This window comes from Mustela erminea, chromosome 7 (assembly GCF_009829155.1).
Source record: "Mustela erminea isolate mMusErm1 chromosome 7, mMusErm1.Pri, whole genome shotgun sequence".
Taxonomy (NCBI): domain Eukaryota; kingdom Metazoa; phylum Chordata; class Mammalia; order Carnivora; family Mustelidae; genus Mustela; species Mustela erminea.
The window spans coordinates 90,945,381-90,969,342 of record NC_045620.1 but is presented as its reverse complement, the minus strand read 5'-3'; the positions used below and the strand labels follow the sequence as shown (position 1 = coordinate 90,969,342).

Genomic DNA, 23,962 nt, shown 5'->3' with positions numbered 1-23,962 from the left:
CAGTTGTTCAGTAGTGAACAGGGACAGACAAGTTCTTAAGTCAATTCATAGATTAATTTGTTAGTTCATTGAACAGATGTTTGAGTGGCTGCTATTTTAAGTGTTGGGGATGCAGAGATGAGGCGAATACTATTGCTGCCTACAGAGCAGGGGAAGACAGACGTCACACAGCCATGTATACGTACATCGGTGTCCTGTGTGGGACACACACACACACACACACACACACACGCACACACATGATGTACACTGAAGAAACAGAATAAGGCAAGGAGCACTGGCAGCGGAGGGACTCAGGGAAGACTGAGGAGCTTCAGATGAACTGACACCTGATGGGAGGGAGGGAGTGAGTGAGTGAGTGAGTGAGTGAACCGTGGCCTGAAGACCGGGCCTGTGTCTCAGGCAGAGGGAGAAGCAAGTGCAGTGGCCTTGCGGTGGGAACAAGCCCGACAGGTTCAGGGACATCAAGAAGGACAATGTGGAATGAGTGACTCAGAGAGTGGAGCCAGGACTCAAAAGATGGGACTTTTCACCATTCTGAGGAGGAGGCTGTGATGTGCGTCTCTGCAGGAGGAGCAGGGAAGTGAGGGGACCGTCACGTCCAGCAGGGCGAGGGGGTGAAGGGGGAGCATTCTGGCTATAATTGGCCCATAGAGCCAGCAGAGTTCAAAGTTGGGATATGGGCTGTGAGGGGGGAAAAAAGAGACCAAGATGGCTCCTGGGTTTGGGGATTGAAACAAGTGATGTGTGGGGGCTCAGGGAGGGTGCCATGATTTGGATCATAAGCTGAATTTGGGACTGATAAGAACTGGGGATGAGTCAGGCATGCCTGGACCTGTGTGTCACAGCCCCTGCTGCCCCTGGCTCTGGCACATGTGAGTTTGACATCAGCCCTAGGTCACTTAGGGTGTGTGGCAGCCATTAGCCCAGCTGCGTTGTTCCCTGAGAGACAGGTGGAGGTGGTGGGCGGAGGAGTAACTAAGGCCATAATCCTGGTAACAGCTGGGTCCACTAGTCCCCCCACCCCTTCCATCCGGCGTTTGTCCTCTGCCCCCTGGGTGTGTTTGTGTGGTGGTAGGGGGGCTGTCTCGCAGGGGAAGAGGCTAAGGGCTGAGTCCTCAGTCCAAGCTGGGCCTGCTGAACTTTGGTCAGGTGCCTTGGGAATTTGGGGGAGGTTTGGCTGATGAGCAGGTGGCCATGAAGGCCTCTTCATGGTTCTGTGCCCCCCAGGAATTCTGGACTCTGATGGCCACTGGGGAGGCTGGGCTGCCCTCAGACAAGGTTTTCATGGCCTGGACACAGGACAAAACCCCAAGGTTCCCTTGGTGACCTTCCAGGGCTGTATGCCCCTGGGATCGTGCCTGCATCTATGGTGTACATCCAGGCCTTTTCTGGCCTCCATCCCCTCTGGGTGTCAGAGGACGGAGTGTTTGCATTCAACTGTATGAAAAGTGCTACCTCTTTTTAAAAAAATTTTTTTTAAAGATTTTATTTATTTATTTGTCAGAGAGAGAGAGAGCACAAGCAGGGGGAACAGCAGGCAGAGGGAGAAGCAGGTTCCCTACTCAGCACACGGAGCCCCATGCAGGACTCGATCCCAGGACTCTGGTTTTGTGACCTGAGCTGAAGGCAGACGTTTAACCAACTGAGCCACCTGAGTGTCATGAGAAATGCTTTTTTTTTTTTTTTTCTTTAAGATAGATCTTCTTCTTCTTCTTCATTTTTTTTTTTTTAAAGATTTTGTTTATTTATTTGACAGATCACAAGTAGGCGGAGAGGCAGGCAGAGAGAGAGAGGAAGGGAAGCAGGCTCCCTGCTGAGCAGAGAGACTGATGTGGGGCTCGATCCTAGGACCCTGGGATCATGACCTGAGCCAAAGGCAGAGGCTTTAACCCACTGAGCCACCCAGGCGCCCCCAAGAAATGCTGTATCTTAAAGGTTAAGGGCATGGGCTGAGAGTTGGGCATCTTGATGTTTAGATTCCAGCTCTGTCGCTTACTCTCTGGGTGATTTGGGCAAGTGACAGAGCTTCTCTGTAGGTTAGTTTCCTCAAGCCCAGAACGGGGATAATGGGCCTGGCCTCCTGAACAGTGTGGATAGTAAAGGGGGAGCTATCGGTGTGGATGGGGGGGTGCCAGAAGACTGGCTCTGCCGGCTCTCTGACCCCATCACATGTCTTCCTGTCTCTCACATGTGGCCTGTGGCAGTGCAGGCCTCCCCTGGAAGCTGTGTGGAAATGGAACCTCTCCGATGCCCTCGGCCTCCGTGGCGTGGCTGCCAGCATGCCTGGGGCAGGTCCCAGACAGTGATCCTTTCTGCGAAACCCTTGTCTCCCGAGTGCATGCTGCCTGGGCCTTGGCACGCTCAGGTGCCCCACCTGCCATGACTGTCACACCATCTGAGAGTAGATGGGAAGCCTTGGTTCCAGGCTGACTGGCGGCCCTGAGAGGAGGGTCTCCCACTGGAAGGCTGAGGAAGCAGAGGGTTAGGGAAGTAACCTGGTAAGTGAGGGGGCCCAGGTGTGCACTGAGGATGCAGAGCCCAGCTCTTAGTCACCAGGCTTTGCCGCCGCAGGCATCCAAGCAGGGAGTGGGCAGAACGAGAGGGAAGCGAGAGGGAGCGCTGGCAGGGACCCATGGAGGCCTTGTAGCATCTCGAGATTTGCTGCCGTGCACCATTTATTTCCTTCGTAACTCCATACCTGGGGGGTACTCAGTAAGCATCTGCAGGGAACCCAGTCCCACTAGGGAGACCCCAGGCACCCAGGAAATGACAGTACTTGCTAGCCGTGGAGCAGAGTATAGCCTGGTCTGGTTGTGGAGTGAATTTGGTTCAGAGTGCGTGTGCCTGGTCAGAAAGAGGAGGGATCTGGCCAGGCCAGGATGCTGCGGCTATGAGGTCTTCCTAGAGGAAGTGGGACTTGGGCTGGACCGTAGGACCCTGCAGTCACATTCTTGGTGGGAGCCCCAGTCTGTGTGGATGGGATGCCCAGTGCCTGTTTGCTCTGGGATCTGCTGCGTGTGGGGCTCTGTACAGGGAAAGTCTCCATCGCTTCATGGAGGAATCATCAGCCCACGCCAGCAATGTCTGTGGCCTTCTAGCCTGCAGGGAACTGTGTGCCACAGGGCCTGGCAGGTCCGACATCTCTTAGGGGGCCATCTGGAGAGGCAGGAGGAAGCAGGAGCCAGGGGTTGAGGGGAGGGATATATCGCCTTTGTCAGGGAGCTGGTGTTTGTGTGGCTTTGCCGTCCTTGCCTGTGGGGGTCACACTCTTGGGAGAAGGCCTGCTCTTGAGTCCCAGGGCACCCAAGGTGCCTAGCAGGGTCCAGTGCAGTGCTGCCCTGGACTGGTAGGGAGGTAGGTGGGTGACAATGGCTGGGGCCCACCTGCCATTCAAAGCCTAACTCTGCTCTGGATAGGGAAGTCTCAGAAAACGGTAAGGGAAGTCTTTTCTTCTCACTCTGGCCTTTCTGAAAAGCAGGTCAGAGAGAGAGACAGACAGGCAGACCAGCAGACGCAAATTCCCTGGGGAAGAGCCGGAGAGGCAGAGAAACAGAGGTGACCTTACTGGGGGGTGGGGAAGGGCAGGAGGCAAGGATCCTTTGAGCAGAGGACACCAAGTGTCTCCATGGGCTAATGATGCTTTCTCCCTTCTGCTGAGGGGGTGGGACAGAGAGGCCAGAAGCCTCTTCTGTGGCCCAGGCAACTGAGGAGTGGGTGTTTACGTGTCTCTTTTCCCCATTAGGACAGAATGTATGCTCCTTATAAAAAATTCAAACTGGACAAAAATATTAATATTCTGTGATGTAGACAGTCATTGTTCCCTGCAGCTGCCCACCCCTCCCAGATAGTGACTGTTAATGCTGCGACTTGGGGAGGGAGCAGCTGGGACTGTGAGGGCCCCTGACCTTTACGCCCTAGCAAGGATGTGTGTGCCTGCCCATTCCAGTTACCCAGAGCCTAGGGGGCTGTGGTAGGTCCAGACACTACTCTTTTGCCCCACATCCCAGGATCTCCCTGTGCTGCATAGGGCCTAGTCTAGGTTTGGGGAAAGTGACTAGGGCTTGGCCTTTCAAGAGTTGAGTGTCAGGCCCAGGGTGGGCATTAGCTTGAGAAAGTAGGGGTGTGAGGATGTTGATGCAAGCTGGTTCATGTTTTCTAGTAAATCTCCCCTCCTTCCCCTTCCAGCCCCAGGTGACACATGCTCTGACCTCTGTCTTCAATCTGTGTCTCTGAGCTCTCTCTCTTCTCCCTGCACTCTTCCCACCCTCCCCCTGCCCCTGCTTACCATGAGAGCAGGACGATGTGCACCCATACTTGGAGCATGGCCGTCTACCCTCCCTGGTTGTGCCGTCTGTCCTGCTGCAGCCCGCCCAGGAGATGGCCTCTCAGGTGTAGGAGGGAAAACCAGCAACCCTGGTTCCCACTGCTTGGGGCATGTTGTGGGTCACCCGTTAGAGGCCTGGCTCATAGCCCATGATGGGCACACGAGGGTGCAGTCTTGATGGACAGTCCCAAATGGGTGCAACTCTGTATGCCCCTGGGAAGAGCTCTTTTCATACCAAAGATCCCCCCACTCCCAACCTGTTTATGCTTGAGAAGTTCAGGGAGCTGGTGCTGGTGGGGGGACAGATCTTAGGGTTGGGCAGAGACTGCCAGAGCTCTGACTAAGGCAGGTGCGGGGGTGATATAACATGTAGTTTCTGTGTGTGTGTGTGTGTGTGTGTGTGTGTGTGTGTGGTGTGTAGTGTGCAGTGGGAGGGGTGGGGTGTGGTAGGGTGGGTAGTGTGGGGTGTGTGTGCGGAGTGTGTGTGTGTGTGGTCTAGTGTAGTGTACAGTGGAAGGGGTGTGTGTGTGGGGGTGGGTAGTGTGGGGTGTGTGTGTGGGGGGTGTGTGTGTGTGGTGTAGTGTAGTGTGCAGTGGGAGGGGGGTGTGTGGGAGGGTGGGTAGTGTGGGGTGTGTGGGTGTGGTGTGTGTGTACTGAGTGTGGATGACTTTGAGCCCTTCAGTGACCCAACTGACATCACTGGGCCTCGTTCCACCTTCGTGCTTCACCGGCTGCTTCTAGAATTCCAGGTGGAAAACTCTCTCCCTCCGAATTTTGAAGGCACGACTCCATAGGGTAGCCAGTGTTGGGAGTGAGGACCCAGGGTTATTCTACTTCCTGAATGTACAAACCCATGTGTCCTGTGTCTGGAAGCTTGCAGGGTCTCCTTCTCCTCTGCCTGGTGTTCTGAAACCTCACGGGGACACCTCCCGGCCTGGTCTCTGTTCCTTGTGCTGCATGTGTGGGGCCCTTCTGTGCGGCTGCTCGCGTCCTTCAGGTCAGGAAGACTTTCTTGTGTTATTTCTTGTCCGGTTTCTTCCTCCTTGTGTGCTCTGGCCCCTCCCAGTCCTCCTCCCCTCTCCTTGTTTTAAATTACTAGAGGATTGTTTGATTGATTGGTTGGTTGATGAGCAGCTTTAGGCCTACAGAAAAGCATGGAAGGTACAGAGTGTTCACATACCCTCCCTAGCTCTGGCCTTTCTCCTCCCCCCTCCATTGTTTCTTCTTTTATTAGCATCTCACATTAGTGTGGCACCCTGTTATAACTGATGAACCAATCCCAACGCATCATTATTAATTTGAGCCTGTGGTTTATATTATATATAAAACTTTGTCTTTTCTATTTTGTGGGTACAGCCAAATATATAACAACATGTGTTTACCATTACAGTGTCCTACAAAATAGTTCCACTGCCCTAAAAATCCCCAGGGAGTTGTTGATTTTCAGCTTTTGCTCAGCTTTTCTCTTGTTTCGTGGATAGGAGGGAGGACTCCCAGGTCCCTCACACGTGGGAGCAGCCTCCTTTTTCTTTCTTGACTCGCCAGGTAACTTGGTCATGAACCTCCTTGCACTGACCTAGCATCACCTCATTGTTGCCCTTCTACTTTCCAGGAGATTTCCTCCAACTTATCTGGAACACATCCTTTGAGTGTTGTATTAAGCTCTAATGTGCAAGGGAGGTTATGCATTCTGGGTGCTGGTGTGAGAAAGGGGGACTGATTTTCAGTCAGTCCTGTTTTCAGCCCTGCACCAGAGCCCATCATTTGGGCTTGGTGTGGTTCAGTTTCTCCGTGCAGCGTCTGTGCTCATATCTGTGGGAGAAGGGGTGGGGCATGGCCTGCTGAGTAGAATGGGAGGGGACCCGGGTGGGGGTGTCTAGGGGCTCCACACAAGATGCTGTGTGGAGCAAAGTGTGCTGCCGCTGGCCAGGAGTCTGGTCAGGCAGGAGGATTTGGGCAGCAGAGGAAGGAAGAGCTCCATGCACACCCCTCCCCTGTAGGGTGGCCTCCACCTACCCTGTGCAGTGGTCATGTGTCAGCGGTCTCTCTGGGAGTGTGTAGTGGGAAGAACATGGCTTTGGAGGGATGGAAACTGGCTCTCCATCTCCTCTCTCCTTTCTGGCTGCTTGCTTTTGGAGATGTTACTTTACCTCTGAGCCCTGACTTCCTGCTGTATAAAGCAGGGTCATGGTTCTGACCCCCGAGGCTTGTTGTGCGTATGTGGGAGTGAAGACCCTTGTAGTCCATCGTGATACACATGAGATGCTCAGCAGATGTGAGCGCCCTTGCCCCCACCCCCAAGGTCTCTTACTTGAGGCCCCTGTATGCCATTGTGTGCAGAGGTGTTCCTGGTGGGGTGTGGACCAGTCTGTGAGTGAGTGAGGTGTGTGTTCCTGTGAGCTGGTGTTCCAGCCCTGTGCCTCTGATGCGCTGTTCTTTCCTGGGCTCACGGGTGGCTCAGAGCAGAGCTTCGGCTGGGATGAGCCCAGGGAGATGTCTTAAACTGGGAGAAATGTGGGTGGGTCCATCTACCCCAGGGGCCTGGATCGTTAAGGGTTCTTCCTACACCCAGCCTCACCCCTTTGGGCCTCAGAATTTCAGATGGAGTGGGGAGGGGCAGCGGGGAGATCTCTGAGCCCCCAGGAAGGGGGATGGGAGGGCAGCATGGAATGGTGACTGTGGCCCTTCCCAGTAGCACCACAGAGATTCCCCTGCTCAGGATGTGGTTTTCCCCAACACGGACAAGATGTAAACACTTTCTTAGCTCTGCCTATGGCTCAGAAGGCCAGGCCTGGGTTGTGCGGGAGAGGCCGTGAGGGGTGCCTGCAGGGGAGGGCGGGCTGCCTGGGCGCTGACCATGACCTGACTGCAGCTCCACCCCGCCCCCATTCTTCCAGGTGGTACAAGCTGCACTCCAAGGCGGGCAAGAAGGAGAAGGAGCGTGGAGAGATCCAAGTCACAATCCAGTTCACTCGAAACAACCTGAGCGCCAGCATGTTTGACCTGTCCATGAAGGACAAGCCGCGGTCCCCTTTCAGCAAGATCAAGGACAAGATGAAGGGCAAGAAGAAGTTTGAGCTGGAGTCTGCCTCGGCCATCCTCCCAAGCAGTGCCCTGGAGGACCCCGAGCTGGGCAGCCTGGGCAAGATGGGCAAAGCCAAAGGCTTCTTCCTCCGCAACAAGCTGCGCAAGTCCTCCCTGACGCAGTCCAGCACCTCTCTGGGCTCGGACAGCACCCTATCCTCTGCCAGCGGGAGCCTGGCCTACCAGGGCCCGGGTGCAGAGCTCCTGACCCGCTCGCCCAGCCGCAGCAGCTGGCTGTCCAGCGAAGGAGGTGCGTGAGCAAGGGCCCTGCCCTGCCGGGGAGCAGATGAGGGTTGGGGGGGCGCCGGGCCAGGACCCAGTCTGCTCTCCCTGCTGCTCACTTATGGGTGCTTCCTTTTCAGGCAGGGATGCCACCCAGTCCCCCAAGTTGCTCACTCACAAAAGGACCTACAGCGATGAGGCCAGCCAGATGCGAGCGACGCCGCCCCGATCCCTCCTGGACCTGCAGGGCCACCTGGAGACTGCCTCTCGCTCCTCGCTCTGCGTCAACGGGAGCCACATTTACAATGAGGAGCCCCAGGCACTCCCACGGCACCGCAGCTCCATCTCAGGCCCGTTTCCACCCTCCGGCTCGCTGCATAGCGTGTCTTCCCGGCCCACTGAGGAGGGCGCTCGGCCTGCAGATGACTTCGGGGGCAGAGGCAGCCGCCGCACCAGCATCTCAGAGGTGCTGCTGGGACAGGAGGAGCTGAGCTCTCGGGCCAAAGTGTTGGTCCCTGGCACCAGCCGCTCCGGAGAGGAGGAGGGGGCCCGGCTCCCTGAGGGAAAGCCAGTACAGGTTGCCACGCCCATGGTGGCCTCCTCTGAGGCTGTGGCCGAGAAGGAGGGAGCCCGGAAGGAGGAGCGGAAGCCCCGGATGGGTCTCTTCCACCATCACCACCAGGGGCTGAGTCGGAGCGAGCTGGGGCGCCGTGGCTCTCTGGGGGAGAAGGGGGGTCCCACCCTGGGGGCCTCCCCACACCACCCATCCAGCGGGGAGGAAAAGGCCAAGAGTAGCTGGTTTGGCTTGAGAGAAGCCAAGGAACCAACTCAGAAACCCAGGTATGTCCTTGGCAAAAGCAGCTTTGCTCTTCGGGGTGCATGCTGGGGTATTTGCAGCCTGGATCCTGGGGCAGGGAGTTTGGAGCCGATGGGGCCCTTGGGCAGGCTGCTGTGGCTCTGGCTTCGCATGGTTGAGTGGTGGGGGGTACCACTTCCCCAGGCTGAGGCTCGTTGTTGGCACATGGACACAGGTAAGTCGCAAGGGCACAGCGCTCTGGGGGCCATATGGAATGAGGAGTCCCATCTCCTCATGGGTCTCCCTTCGCCAGTTGGCACGCCTGCCCCCGAGTGAGGGGGAGGAAGGGGAGAAAAGCAGGGAAGGCCACTTGTGTCAATTCTTGGCTTCCCAACTCCACCCCTTGCTCTCTGGCCTCAAGGTCAGGAAATCTTGGCAGGTGAAGAGGTGGGACGGAGCCTATACCTCCAACTCTCCCCTCCCCCACCCCAGCTGCCCCAGCTGGCTCTGTGACCCCAACCCTCTGAGAGATGCCATCAAGTCACTGATGCCCCCACCCCTTTCTTCATACACTCATGCCTAGTTGTGCCCCTGGCCTGGTAAGGGGCTATAGACAACTCCCTTAAAATCTACTACCAACCTTCTGTCCTTGGACACTGTTGGGGCTCTGGTCCTCTGTTATCTCTTGCTCTTGGGGTATAGCAAGCTGAGCACGGCTGCTGTGTTCTGAATGTGCTGAGTCCCACCCTCGGAAGGGATGCAGGAGTCCTTGAGCTCAGGCTCTGGCAGAGCTCTCAAGAGGGTCCTAATACTAACTAGGATTTTGCACCCAGTTCCACTGTGGGGGCTGGTTTCCCACTCCCAAGCTGATCTCTGACACCCGTTGGGTGCCCTGCAGTTCAGCTCAGTGCTGTCACTGTTGACCCAGAGATGCCTCGGTCCCCACATAGGCTCAGAACTACAGGATTGACACCCCACCTCTACCCCCAACTGGCTATTTCAGATGCCTGTCGAAAGTCCAGGTTGTCATCTGTGCTCCTGACCAGCCAGCTATAGATCGGAGGTCCTAGTGACTGCCTCCTTCCTTGGGTTTGATTCATTTGCTTGCTTCGTTCTTAGAACTCAGGAACATTTTGCTTTCAGTGGTTTATTATACAAGGCTGTAACTCGGAGCAGCCTGGTAGAAGAGATGCACAGGACAAGGTCTGGGGAAAAGGCACAGGACTTCCGTGCTCTCTCCAGGCACCCCACTCCCCCTGCATCTCCACGTGTTCAGTGCCCGAACCCCATTCTTTGGAGTTCTTGTGGAGACTTCCTCGCACAGGTGCGAGTGATTAAGTCATTGGCCATTGGCCATTGGTCAGTTCACCTTCCGGCCCCTCTCCTCTGCAGAAATCAGGGTGGGACTGAAAGCTCCACCCTTCTGTTCACACTTGATTCCCCCAGCAACCAGCCTTAGGGTCCTCGGGGGCTTTCTAAAAAGTCCCCTCATCAACACAAACCCAGTGGTGGTGGAAAGGGGCTTGTTACGAATCACGAGACGCCCATTTCACTCTTCCTGCTCTGCAGCATTTCAGGAAGGGAGGACAAGAGACCAGACATTAAAAAAGATGCTCTTTCTCAGGAAATTCCAAGAGTTTTGGAAGCCTTGAGTCAGAAACTGTGGATGAAGACCCATACACATGAGAAGTATACATTTGGTCATCAGATGACCGAATCGCAGTATCCCAGCCCCGGCCGCCAGCCCGACCCTTTGTCTCCTCCTAGCTCTGAAATCCGAGGCTGCTGTACTGTCCAGCAGGGAGCAGGGAGGGCCGCCAGACATAGGTCCAGCGAGCAGACATCCCCACTTTTCAAGGGCCTGGGGCTGGCCCTGGACAGGGAGCGTCTGTGGCCGGACAGCTGATGTGGCCGGGCAGCTGTTTCTGCTCTCAGTCAGCCTGCCCTGCTCCTGTTGACAGGTCTGTGGGTAGCAGGTGGGGCACCAAGGCTGGGCATGTGAGGAAGGGTCCAGAGAGAGGCTCCTATAGCCACTCCCCAGCAGCGGGGAGAAGACTCCTGTGGTCCTGGTTCTTCTCTCACTGTGCAATTCGGGTCCACTGAGAAGGGTGGGGAAAGAAATACCAGGCCTTTGTGGGTTCGGGCCTGGCCTCCTGGCGCCTCTTGTACACCTTGCAGCTAGGCCAGTGGAGTGGCTCAGTCTCTGGCTGAGCCGCTCTCTGCCTCCTCTGCTGGGTACGTCAGCTTCTGTCCCTGCGACCCAGCCCCTGCTCATCAGACCCCAGGGGATCTGCTGGCCACCTGGAGCCGAGGAAAAATGGGCAAGAAGGGGATGGGCCTGCTGCCCTGTGATGGCTTAGGTTTGTGGGTGGTCCTGCGGAGGGAGGTGGCAGGAGGCCCAGATAGAGCATTTGCTGGAAGGAGCTGGGGTGGGGGGCTGGGTCAGATGGAACATAGACCACGGGCTCAGCATGTCTGTAGATCATCTCAGGGCCTTCTCCAGGACAGATAGACACTGGAGGACATCTCTCGTGAGCTCATTTCTGTACATGTGCCCAGGCTTTGGGCTCAGACCCCTGCAGGCCAGACTTTGAGTGATGTTGGGGTTGTCCTCACTCTTGCTTACAGTCCCTGCTTTCCTTCTCCTGTGTCTCCATGTCTCCCAACTGCCCTTCAGAGTCAAGCTGGGTCCCTGGTGGCCATAAGGCAGCTGAGGTTTTTGCCCTCCTCCTTGAATTCTGAGCTTGTCCTCAGCAGGATGGAGGGCATCCAGGGATCCCTGCCCTCCCAGGGGCTCATTTGAGGGCGTAGCTGCAGGGGCAAGGGGTTCTTTGGGTAAAGTGGGCTGGCCTGGATAGGCTCGAGACCTGGTCATTGAGCCTGTCAGCATTGCCCTGGCCCTGGGCCTTGACAGAGCCAGGAAGGTGGCCAGAAACAAACAACACTTGGCCCTCGCCCAGAAGGCTTGCTCTGGGCTTTTGAGGAGAGAATGAAAAGTGAGCTAATCCATGGCGGGAAGCTGTAGTCAGACACCCAGAACCGGAGTGACTGAAGGTAGCTGCAGGTCCCTGTCGGGGCTCTGGGGTGTGTCCACAGGCCAAAGGTTCTGGGTGCCTGTGCCCCCCGGTGCTACCAGTGCCGATTGCTGGGTGCTCCTCACTGGAAAGGGCAGCGGCGCCCTCTAGTGCTCCCACGCGGCACTGGTGCCCCACGGAGAGGCCTGAAGCAATCTTTTGGGCACACAGCAACCAGGAAAAAAGTGGCTGTTTTTGGAGAAGCTAGTGGCTAGGAGAAAATTAACGAGGGTGTGCGGGGTTGAAAAGATGGTCCTCATTTTCGTCCTGACCTGGCTGTAGTCTGCTGGGTCCCATGGCTGGGTGTGTGCCTGGGTTGGGGTTGGGGTGGCGACTGTTGAGACTAAGGTCTGAGCCGTGGGACTGTCCGCTTACTCACCGGGCTGTGGGCCATGAGTCCTGAGCGCAGCCACGAGACACACGTACTGTGTGTCTGAGGACTGTCAAGGCCATGCAGGCTTGTCTTTGTGTCTATTCTTCTCTGACCCTTTTGGAGTATAAGCTCCCTGTGGGCAGGCCACCGGAGCTTGCCTGCCTTGTCCTCCTCACGTTGACCACAGAACCCCCTGTGTACAGTAGGGGATCAAGTGTGGGATGCAAGTATTTTTTAACTGGGGTAAGTGTGGTAGAGCATGGGGGCAAGTATATCATGGTGGCCTTTGGGCGTCTGTGCATCTGTCCTGGCCCCTCACTGGAAGTAGGACATCGAGGTCCTGACGAGCCCGGAGTGTGTGCTGGCTGCTGAAAGCTCAGAGTCTCAGTGGCATTCCCCATGGGGTAAATGAGGGACATGACATATGTCCAGTGACCATGAGCTAGTGTGGCCATCCATCCTGTTTGGGCCTGTTTTCCTGCTGTAGTTAATACTGCCCTTTTACCGTGGTAAAAAATATCCTGGTTTGGAAGGTAAATTATGTGGTGTCCCTACTTAGAGTTTCTTGGGCCCTTCTCTGTCACCTCCTTGTGCCCAGATGATGGGGGAGGGTATGTCCAGTCTCCTGGACACCCTTCCTGGACATCAGGCCCCTCTCAGGAGGGCCTGGGGCTCCTGCCTCTGGAGGGAGGGCTGAAGGGCATGTCGGCTGGGGGGGCATATGCCTCGAAGGCTGGCTGGCTTTGGCCTCTCGGGGGACTGCCCGGTGGAGAGCCTTGGCACATACACATGCCACCTTGGAGACCAGTGTGTGGAAATGACAAGGACATGCAGCTCCTCTCAGCCTGGGGAGGAGCTGTTCATCAGCTGCAGGGCTGGCCTGGTGATGCAGTCTGTCACCCAGCCACGGCCATGTTTAAGTCGGGGGGCTGCGGAGAGAAGGGGGGATTCCTGTGTTAAGGTTTTACCAGCAGTCCTAAGGTTCCTGCAGGCCCTAAAGTTTTATTCTCTCAGGTTGTGGGGGAAGAGACATTTGGACTTCTCATTTCTTCCCCCAACCTTGCTCCTTAAAGAGAGGACAAGTCCTCATATGTTGAAGTCCTCTCCATGTGCTGGGGGGGATGGCACTGTGCTAGCTGGCTTGGCAGGCTCTGTCCTCAGAGCATAACCTGCAGGGGTAACCCCCTATGGGAATGGGTCTCTGATCTGTGCCAGCTGGAGTGGTAGGGAGGGGACAGGTGTGCCCCTGGTGTGGATCCAGGGTAAGGGAGGTATGTGGGGAAGCAGGTGGGGGTGTGTGTGTATCATTGGGTAGAGGGATGGACAGGGTGCTCTCAGAGGTGCCACCGGCTTTTGGGAGCCTGCTGGGCCTGGCACCTGGAGTCTCTTCCTCTAGGGAGAGCTCTTCGCTGGTTCCATACCAACGGGTTTGTGTGTACCTCTGGGGAGCCAGTGGTGGGGAGGGTGCTAGCCTTGCCTGGGGCTCCCAGCCTACTTCCCTGCTGCTCTCCTGCCCTGCAGTCTTGACAGCCAGCCAGATTATTGTCAGACCACAAGGGTGAGTGGGGCCAGGCCAAGGGTAAGGGGGCGGGGAGTGTGCAGAGCTAAGCCTGGTGCTATTTAATGTTGATGGAGCTCTCTTCCTCCACACGCCTTTGGTCACTTGTCAGAACGGGTTCTGGAGAGAGAGGAGGCTCCGGCAGTCCTGTTCCTGTGGGCTGAGTCCTGCTGGTAGAATTGGGCTGTGTCTGGTATGGCTGCTCTAGTTGGGGGGGTGGGCTGGGGGCAGGGCTTTGACCCACATGGTGGTGGTCTGTTGCTCTCCTTCATCCCTGAGGTAGACACATAATGCCTGGGCCTGACTGTAGCCAACTTGGAGTAAAGGGGGAAGGGATGTTTGTGGGGGTTGGGACTCCGGGCCTAGGATTTGACTGCTTTCAGTATTTTCACTATGTCAGGACCACAGAGGCAGAGAAGTGCTGGGAAGCCTGGCGGGGTGGGAGTCAATGGGACTCTTACCTTCCTCCCCAGCCCATGGCCCGATCTGTAAGTGGTAGTATGAGGCTGAGAAGTCACCCTTGAATGGGGAGTTATAGGGCGCAAGAGGCAGGAGAGTCTCTGGAAGCTGGGCTCTTCAGAGAAAGCCAGGGTTTGGGACCCGGCTGTGCCCTGCCCGTGAGGTGAGAATCCCAGACTCCCAGATTGTCTTGGGAAACCCACCTTTGCTGGAGTCCTTCCCATTGTCTGCCCCCCAGTGTTTGTAGACAAGCTGGCCCAGACTCTGCCCAGCTCTGTGTGCGGCCAGCTCTGTCTGGGCCCCGTTTCCCAGAAGACTTCTGGGAGCTCCAGAATTCCTGGCCTTGTTCCATAGGTGCCCCCCCAACCCCAGCCTGCATGCCTCACTGGTTGGCTGTAAAGCCTGGCTTCTGCCACCTCCGGACTTGCCCCCCAGTGTTTCCCCGTGAGAAGCAGCAGCTTGAGTGGAGGTATAGGAGTCTCTGGGATGTTCACTTGGGCAGGGATCAAGGAATGGGGGTCTTGGGGCTTAGAGTGGGAGCTGGAAGATGGGAAGCAGGCAGTAAGAGAGGCCCCCCAGGTCTGGGCCTGACAGATGGGCTCAGCCACGAGGCAGCTGCCAACCACTGTCCTTACTAAAACTGGGGCATGGACTGTCTTCCTGGTTTTCTGTCTGCTGGGGTCATCCCCAGGAAGCCGAGAGCTCTGGTTTCTGAGTCTGTTCCTGTGCGTGAGTCAGCCTTGCACCATGGGCAAGGTGCAAGTGCAGGGCCGTGCTCCCTCCCCCAGAGGCCAGCCAGTGTTCTCCAGCATCTGTGGGAGTGTAGGGCCACTACCATGGAATGGTTTTCCCAGGGGAGCCAGTGCTCTGTGTGTGAAGACCCCAAGAGGCCCCAGATGACCTCCTGAGTCACTGCTGCTGCTACATTCCAGCCCTCATCTCCAGAGCGGGGCTACTTTCAAGGCTGGCCTGTGGGTGCCCTTGGGGAGGGGCACCCTCAGGTGGGCACCTGATAGGAGCTAGCCTCAGCAGGATCTTGCTGTCCATATGGGCAGGTGATGGTACCCCTCCAAGAAATGGGAGAGGCAGGTTCTTTTGATGGACACTTTGTCCTGTCTGATGCCTGCCGCATCATTACCTCCTGTTTCTGCAAGAGGTCAGTAGAACCCATCTGTTCCAGCCGCCCGAATCCCAGGGACCCTGTGGGCTTCCATTTGTGCTGGCTTTGCCCAGCCGGATCTCGAGGCCTGGCCTTTCTCTGGCCTCTTTATTCTCTTCATGCAGCTAGTATTTCTTTCTTCTCTGTCTTTGAGGGGCTGTAAGACACCTGATTGGTTCTGTGGGCGTTAAGTCTGGTATTGACAAGACTCTTCAGCCTCTGGGCCCCTGAAGAACCTTTGGTGGAGGCTGGGATCCTGCCTGGACATGGGATTACATGAGCTCTGCCCAGCGTCTCCCTCCTTGGGCAGCCCCGAATCATATTATGTGTTGGGGTCTTCCCTTTGTCCCCTGGCACACCGGCCTGAACCCAGCCCGTGTGGGTGTGGCATGCGGTGCCCGGCCCGAGGCAGGTGTGGGGAGGTGGGCAGGCGAGGGGTATTCAGCAAGGCCGGTTCCGGTCTTGGCATTAACCAGGAGGCTCACGGTTTTGTCTCCCTCCACAGCCTGGACGTGTCTCCTCAGGTAGAACCTGACCCAGCTGCTCTTCCTCACCACCTCCCCTGCTCCCCCCGTGCTCCGGCCCTCCCCACTCCTCCTCCCACTGCTGCTCCCATGCTAAGCACTAACCTTTTTGCAGCCGCCTCCCCTGCTGCTGCTGCTGCCACCGCTGCCGCCTCCGCCGCCCCCGAAGCCACCCCATCTGGATTCTCGGGTCTCACCAACCCGTTCCTCACCTCCATGCAGAGCAACCCTTTCTTCGAGGAGCTCCTAGCCGACATAGCACTAAACTGTCCTTCACCTGCTCCCTCTCTCCCCAGTGCCTCGAGGCCCAGCCCCACCCCCCTGGCCTCCCCTGGGAAAGCCCCGCCTGAGTGGGACGACACCTTCAACGTCTTTGCCGCCAGCAGGCTGCGTCCAGAGGCCAGGAGCAAGATCCTGGCCCCTGCAGGAGGAGTGGGGCTGGAGGTGACTGGGCCACAGGAGCAAGGCCGCGGGGCTGTGACAGTGAAGGTGGCCGAGCCCCAGGGGGCCCCTGGGGGAGGAGGAAGAGGTGGGAGCAACGTGTGGCTGGAGCCCAGGCTTCCTCTGGACTTGGGACTGGACCGCCGGAGCAGCAGTGTGGCTGAGCTGGGGCCCCTGGGGCCAGCTGGGGCCAGCCTGCCCTCTTCGTCCGCCCAGCTGCAGCCAAGAGCTGCAGACTCCGAAGCAGACAGGGAGCCGCCAGCCCCTGGAGGGGATGCAGGGCAGAGTCCGGCAGACAGTGCGACGTCTCTGTTTAGCTCCCCTGAAGTGATCAGTGTGTGGGAAAGGCTGCCTGGTCCCGACGACGCCCCTGAGGTCCAAGAGGCGGCCTCCCGAGGCGAAGGCCAGCTTTCGCACGAGCTCAATACAGTCGACGATTCGTGGCCCTGGGATATGCTCACCATCTCTCCTGTAGCCGAGACGTCCTCACCAGTCCTGCGGGGAGAGTCTGATGAGCAGATGCAGCCAGAGTCACCGGAACCTGTGAGCCCTGGGGGGAGCAAGGGGCCTGTCCCCCAGGAGCCGGAGCACAAACCTAAGCAGGTGTCAGACCGGGAGCCGCAGCCCGGCAGGCCACCTCCCAAGCCACCACGCCTCTTCACGCCTTCAGAGTCCCAGGAGAAGGAGGAGGAGGTGGCAGTGGTGGCGGCTGCTGCAGGGGGGCTGAGAAGCAGGGGGGCAGAGACAGGAGGAGAAGACAGCCTTCCAAGTCCACTGGTTGCTGGTCCACGGGAGGCCAAGGAGGAGGTCCAGACACCGGGGGCAGAGTCTGACAGCCATTCTTCCGGAACCCTGCCGTGTGGGCCAGGCCTGCAAGATAAAGCGGAGGGTGCCGGCCCTCCCGTGCCTCAGCTGCCCTTATCCCCACCCACCAGCTGCCCTGAGGGTCCCACCCCCGTACCCTGTTACTCAGAGAGCGTGGCTCCTCAGAGTCTGCAGATCTGGGGGGCTCCAGAGAAAGGAGAAAGCCCTGAGGGTCCTGAGGCCCGGAGGCAGGGACCAGTAGAAGAGGGGCTTGGACCCCTGCTAGATAGCTCCCAACACACTGACGTGTGGGCATCAGAGGAGGACGCCTTGAACCCCTTCTTGTCTCAGGAGAGCCAAGACCCCCCCAGTCTCCCGTCCATATCCCCTCCAGGGTCCAGGGAACCTTCCATCCTCTCTGGTCCAGAAGAGCTGCCCACTCCCCCAGAGCCTGCTTTTCCACCACCCCCTCTCCCGTCCTGGGCCGGCCACCATCATGGGGGCCCCAGCCCTCCATGTTCCCCTCTGCCTGGAGCTCAGCCCCTGACTTCTTCCTCCCCAACCCTTGGGGAGCCAGCCTCCTCCCCCGGGGGCTCCCCTGCCCCACCCGGGGAAGACCACGCTGCAACCACCCCAGCCTCCCCGCTTGTGCTTCTGCCCTTGGAGACACGACCAGCTGAGGAGCCACAGTCCAGCGCCAGGTGAGCTATCACCCTGAGAAGACTCTGCAGGAGAAGGTGGGAAAAGGGGGCAAAGCAGCCCAGGGGCCGAGGTGTTCACATTCCAGCCTCAGCCCTTCCAGGGGCAGATGGAGCGTTTCTTCCCGGAAAGGCAGGAGAGGGGAAGCTTTGAAGAATGGAGCCCTTCAGTGAGACTGGCTTGGAAGCTGTCTCCTCCCAGGGTCCTTGGCCAAGCAGAGTGCCCCGCAAAGTTTGAGGTACAGGGAGTGAGGAATGGAGTGGGCAGAGCCAGTGTGGGCTGGCAGGGGAAGGGGGAGAAGAGCTCATGCCTTCGGCTGCGAGGGGCGCTGGGTGCCGGGGCAGTGACACTTGTCAGATGGGAGCCACAGGGAAGTGGGCTGTGGGAGGCAAGAGAGCCAGAGGAGGGACTGGTACCGAGCTCTGTTGGAGAGAAAGCCCAAGCGCTGTTGAGGACAAAAAGAAAAATGAAACGACCACACCCCTGCCCCCAGAAGAATCGGTCTGTAGCCCCATCAGGTGCCTCATTGGCTTGCGTCTGCGCCTTTTCAGGGAGTGGTCCTGAGGTGCTTAAGACAGGCCTGCGTGGCCTCTGGATGCCTCTGTGATTGTGGTCACTGTGGCATTGGTTTGTTTAAGAAGAATGATGAGGCTGTGACCTCCCCACTAGGTTGATTGGTGAGGGATGGCCAGAGCTGAGGTCAGGAGACACAGGTCGCTTGGAGTTGATGGGGGCAGCGAAGTCCAGAAGGAGGCTAGTACCCTAGAAGCCCTGACTGAAGAAGTGGGGGGAGCAGAGGTGGCTGCTCTTTCTGCTGAGCAGGGCAATCTGGGGGTCCTGGACCGGAACCCCTGCCTGCCAGCTCATACAGGTAGTAACCCCAGTTCACTGCACCTCCACGCTGTGTCAGACACTGCATAGAGATGAGGAACACTGTCCCCATGGTGTACCTGGACAGTTCCCAATCCAGTGAGGGAGACAGACAGGCACCCATGAGGAGCTGGCCTAGGGGGCCCCTGCTGATACATGAGAAGTGGGAGGGAAGGAGTCTGGGCTACCCTGAGCTGCTGTGCCAGTGGCACGCAGTGAAGCCGTCCCCAGAGGTTGGGAAGAGGAGGTGGTCACGGTGTCTTTGCAGTGATGAGAGCATCCTTAGCTGGCCTTGCTGTATTCTAGTCTCACTTCTGCTTATACTAACTACCTTTGGGAAGCTTCATTCCCTTTATAGTGGGCTTCATGTCTGAATTCAGCATGTCCCTCCATCCTCAAGTAGATGGGCCAAATAGAGCTGTCCCCATTTCTCAGAGGAGGAAATGGCCTTAAGATCTCTGGGGTCCAGGCTCCCTCCGATGTGTGGGGCCAATCCGATTGAGAGCCCAGGACCCGTTCAGGGTTTCTGTATGCCACCTGGCTATTCCTTCCCTCCCCTGGGCACAGTCTGTGGGTCTCAGGAGAGCAGCTTTTAAGCTCCTGTCCCTAATGCAGACTCCTAGGTGGGAGGAGAGATGTTGGTTTCCCTGCTGTCGGCCCTCCCCCCCACCACCCGGCCTCTCTGCCACTCGTCCCAGGAATCCATGGCCCTATCCTGAGTAACAGAACTGGCTTCTCTGGGCCTGGGCTGTCCCTCTTCTGACAGAGTCCAGGGCCTTGGGCTAAATCATTTTGCTTCCTACTTCTAAATAGTCCAAAAGCTCTGTGAATTGACCATAGATTTTAAGAGGTCCCTTGGGGAAAGGTTAATTGATTTGGGGTCCGGTGCTAGAAGTTTGCATACCTGTCACAGGTCTGGGGTGCTGAGGGATCCCAGAGCGGGGTCCCTGTAGTCAGCTTAGGGGAATCAGGAAAGTTTCCTAGAGGAGGTGGCCTTGCATGGCTTTGAAACACGAGGAGGAGTTAGCTGGCCAGCAGGTGAAAGGCCAGCAGGCGAAGGGCAGGTGTTGTGCAGAGGGACCACCTGAAGGTGAGAAAGAGCGCTTTTCCTGGTTTGCAGCAGTGTGTGGAGTGGAGGCCCAGGAAGAAAGGGCATTCTATTCTAATTTATTCTATTAGAGACCGTGTTTTCTTATCTGATAGGGAGCCAGTGGAGGCTGTTTGAACATCGAAGAAGCTGAGATCACCATCCCATTAGAATAGAGCAGTGGTTGGAGGTGGGCAAGACTCCCTCGAGGAGATGAGTGGCAGCAGGTGTAGCCGAAGGCGGTGTAGCCAGCACTGACGGGGAGCAAAGGGGCCAGGGCGAGAGAAGGTGAGGGGCAGCAGGTTCAATGTTTGTTAGCCCTGGAGCTGAGGCCTGGGAATCAGGGATTCACCAGGGTCTGGCTGGAGCCATATGCTGCTGGGAGGGGGGACACAGGAGAGGATAGGTGTAGAGGCCAGTGCGGTGAGCCTAAGCTGGACCCAGAGTGGAGCCAGCCAGCCTCCAGCTCTGTGTGGGCCTAGAGCTCGGGGCTGAGGTCCAGGCTGGGGATGACATTAGGGGCGGTGGGGGCCAAGGTGGGAAAGGAAGGGATCCAAGGGCAGGCTAGCGGTTAAGACTGAGAAGAGACTGCGAGAAGTCAGAAAACCAGATGGAGGTCTTGGTGGGAAATGAGGGAGAGCAGGCCAAAGCAAGGAGTGGTCCAGGAGTCAAGTCCACAGAGAGGTCAGTGAGTGGAGAGCTGAGGGGTTGGTGGGCTCAGCAGGAGCACTTGTGCTAGGCTGGTGGGGCCAAGGTCCCCATTCTGATGGGTTGAGGAATCAACAAAAGGTAAGAACTTCTAGAGACAGTGCAGTCTGTGTGCTCTGGTGGGGCTGGGTAGAGAGGAAGGGGAGCTGGGGCATGACTGAGGGCAGAGAGCCAGGTGTCTTTCTCGGGCCATTGTCAGTGCTGATGGGAAAAAAAACAGGTTTAGAGACAACAGCAAAGTGTCCCAGTTTGCTCAAGTCTTTCCAGGTTTTAGCACTGAAAGCCCCACAGCCTGTGAGTCCCCAGTCGTGGGAAATTGTAGACCCTAGAAGGGTCGGTCAGTCCCCTAGAGAAAGGTTCCAGTGTGGTAGAGGGAGGGAAGCAGAGGGGGTGGTCTTGGCAGAGACTGGCCGGAGGTGCCGGGAAGGTCGTGGGCCGGGCTGTGCTGCTCCTTTGAGGGGGGCAGGCCTTCTGAGGGAGTAAAATGGAGAGGAGTGAGGAGAGCAGTGAGGGAGGAGGGAGGAAGGCCTGCTGAGGAGCACTGGTGGCAGCTGCCCTGAGGCCTTCTGGTGAGGGGCAGCTGCCGTCAAGTGCTGGTGCGCCCCCCCAGCCCGTTTCCGTTATGCTGCTCCCCACTCCCCGTAACGCCTCTCCTTTCTGTCTCCGCAGTCCCCACCCTGTGAAGCCGCTCAGTGCTGCTCCCGTGGAGGGCAGCCCAGACAGGAAGCAGCCCCGCTCCAGTCTGAGTACAGCTCTGAGCAGCGGGCTGGAGAAGCTCAAGACGGTCACATCCGGCGGCATTCAGCCTGTGGCTCCAGCCCCCCAAGTGGGCCAGACTGTGGACACCAAGAGGCTGAAGGTGAGGCCCGAGAGGATGCCAGGCATGTGGCGCGGTGGAGAGCGGCCAGGCGGCCCGAGGTCAGGAGCTGCGTGCTGGGCAGGGTGGAGGGAAGAACAGGCCCAGTCCCCAACGCCGGAGCCCTGAAGCCAGTTAGGCGGTCTCTTGCATTGGAGACAGAGGCCGCTCCGGGGCCTATAGGTTGAAACCTGGGTGTTGTTGGGTGGGTGGGCAGGTAGGCCTGAGGCCGCCCTGCTCACTGTTCTCCCCGGCCTCAGGACTCAGGTGTGCTGGACCAGTCGGCCAAGTACTACCACCTGACCCACGACGAGCTCATCGGCCTGCTCCTGCAGCGGGAGCGGGAGCTGAGCCAGCGGGACGAGCACGTGCAGGAGCTGGAGAGCTACATTGACCGGCTGCTGGTGCGGATCATGGAGACCTCACCCACACTGCTGCAGATCCCCCCTGACCCTCCCAAGTAGCCCTCCCCACCCCTGCCCCTGGGAGGGTCACGTGGACCCACTGCCCAAACTGGGCCTGCGCTTCCCTCCGTCCCACTGAACTCACTCTCACCCGGGCAGGCTGCTGTCTGTCCTCCATTGTCACTCCTTGCTCCCCCTGCCTCCTGCCTCTGTGGGGGGTGCTGGAAGAGGGGCCCATGGGGAATCCCATCGCAGGCATCAAGTTCCATGTACAATTCGTGTGTCTTTGGGAACCCCCCGTGGGTCTTCCCCACCTGCCTATTTTCATGTCCCTTAGTTTTGGGGGCTCCAGGGAATTGGAACAAAGAATTCAGCCCTCAAGTCAGAGCCAGGGTGAGCAACAATTTGATATGGCATCTGGGACGCACTTTATTACCCCACAACAACAGTCATTTCATCCAAGGCTAAACCCTTGTCCCCGTTGTCGTCTGTGTCCAGCCCCTAGAGGGCTCTCCTAGCATTACTGGGGCTGTGGCAGGAACCAGGCTGCCCAGTTTGCAGTTCTAGGTAACTGGAGCCTCGTATCTGTTCCCTTGAGAGCAAGGAGCATGATTTGGTCTCGTCTCTGCTGTGTCCCGATTCTGTGTGTTCCAGCAGTTGGCAGAGCGAGGGCCATGTGGACGAAGGGAGATGGAGATGTGGATTCTCCAGGCCCCCGCCGCCCTCCTCTTCTGGTCTTCCCATTGAGCATCTCTCATGTGAATGCATGAAAAGCTGGGGAAAGGGTGGGGAGAACACTCCTTGCACACCTCTGGGCTGTGGGCCCCTCCGCAGGCCTCGGGGCTTTGGGCTGCTTATGTTTGGGGATCAACCCTCCATGTTTGTTTTTGTTGCCTGTCCAGATGCCAAAACTCTGTGCTACTGCGGGGTTTGAACTTTTGGAAACCAATTAAAATGTGCCTTTTGTGGGTGGGGTCAAGAACCTCTGGATGTAGACCTCTCTCTCTCTCCGTTTAGTGTCCCCCCTCCCTCCCTCTTGAGCACATGGGGCCAGATCTGTCAGGCCCTGGGTATGGGAAAGGAGGATGGGTCAGCCTTGCTGTGCCCTGTGCCCTTAATTTCAGTTAAGGGCCTGGCGAAGCTGCCACTGCTCCTTTAATGTTCCTGCCACCTTCTCTTCGTCCCTCAACCCCAACTGAGAAGGTTCCTGGGATAACAACTACATTCTGGAAGTAGGAGGTCCCGTTCTGCCTATACTTAGGAAAAAGCCTTCGTTGCCCTCCCGTCATCTGCTAGCTGCTCTCCCAGCCTGTCCCTTCTGCCCGTGGCCTTGCCTGGCTTGGTTGCAGTGCACTTTGAAATGAAGTGTCTGTCCTTTGGTCCAGCCCCTGGTTTGCTTGCAGAAAATATGGCAGGCTTCCCGTGGCATCTGCAGGGAACCTTTAGTGACTTGGGGTACCCTGTTTGAACAAAGGTTTTGGGGTGAGGAGGTGCTGAAGGAGGACACTGTTGACCCAGCAAGGAGGCAAGAGCTCCTCTGGGACCTCTTTTCTTCCTGAGAGGGCCTATGGGATCTCTCTGAAAGCCTTGGAAGGAAATGTGCACTATGGGTGATGTCTTCTGCCAGGATGAAGCAGAGGACCCCCCCCCCCCCCGCCACACACACACATGAGGGGAAAGTCCCTGTAATGTTATCTACCCTAAGGATCACTTATCAAAGCTGAGAAAGGGTCCACAGGTGTGCAGGTCTTGGGTCATGTTTTTGGGGGGGTCATTGGGAATTGGGTAGGTATCTCTTCTGGGGGAAGGAAGGGGAGACCTCTTCTACTACATATTCTTCCGGGCTCTACTCATTATCAGCCCTGACCCTGATCTTCTGCTCGTCCTTGACCATGGCCCTCCAAAATGCCCAGGGCAAGGATGTCTTCAGGAGAGTTGTGAGTTGAAGCCCAAGGTTCTTGTCGGACGTTTCTGCTCCTGGCCACAACGTGGAGAGTTGCAGGCAGGGTGGGCAGAGAGCAGGCACAGTTCTGCTTTGCTGTTTGTCTTCCTAGTTGTAACTCTTGTTCTTCATGTTTTGAGCACTTTATGAAGAATAAAAAGTTCCCATACTGCAGGTGGCTCAGTGGTGTTCCTGTTTTGATAAATGTATGAAAAGGAGGCTTTCTGGGGGAGAAGGCAGGTGATGGTGTTTTGGAGTGTCACTGCCTCTGTACTAACACTAGGGGCAGCACAGCATTGCCCAGTGGCCTGGACTCAGTCTTGTCTTTGCCAAGAAACCTACATTCCTTGAATACTGTGGGAGAATACAGAGGATAAAAGACCTGATTCTTATTCTGAGACCGCTTAGTCTGGCTGGGAAAGATACAAATCCAAGATACAAATGATTCTTCATGGCTAGTGAGCACCACTCTCTGGCTTTAGGAATAGTCTGTTTCTTATGGTTCTTGTTGACAGATGAGGAACTGACTACTTTAGATCGTGCATTGTCCAGAAAGACATGGGCAGGCACGAGCC

At 57.3% G+C, this 23,962-nt stretch overlaps 1 protein-coding gene across 3 annotated transcripts in view; it reads left to right on the top strand.

Moving 5' to 3' along the window:
* The window catches only part of RAB11FIP5 (RAB11 family interacting protein 5), a 36,761-nt gene extending 13,200 nt beyond the window's left edge, over positions 1 to 23,561 (top strand). The window contains exons 2-6 of one of the 3 annotated variants that reach the window (XM_032352450.1): positions 7,225 to 7,661; positions 7,774 to 8,473; positions 15,558 to 17,522; positions 20,855 to 21,044; positions 21,302 to 23,561. In XM_032352450.1, the coding sequence (XP_032208341.1) occupies positions 7,225 to 7,661; positions 7,774 to 8,473; positions 15,558 to 17,522; positions 20,855 to 21,044; positions 21,302 to 21,505 (3,496 nt within the window). In that variant the 3' untranslated portion in view covers positions 21,506 to 23,561. The remainder of the gene's footprint in view (positions 1 to 7,224; positions 7,662 to 7,773; positions 8,474 to 15,557; positions 17,523 to 20,854; positions 21,045 to 21,301) is intronic. The other 2 variants (XM_032352451.1, XM_032352452.1) reach the window with 2 other exon arrangements.
* The last annotated feature ends 401 nt before the right edge of the window (positions 23,562 to 23,962 follow it).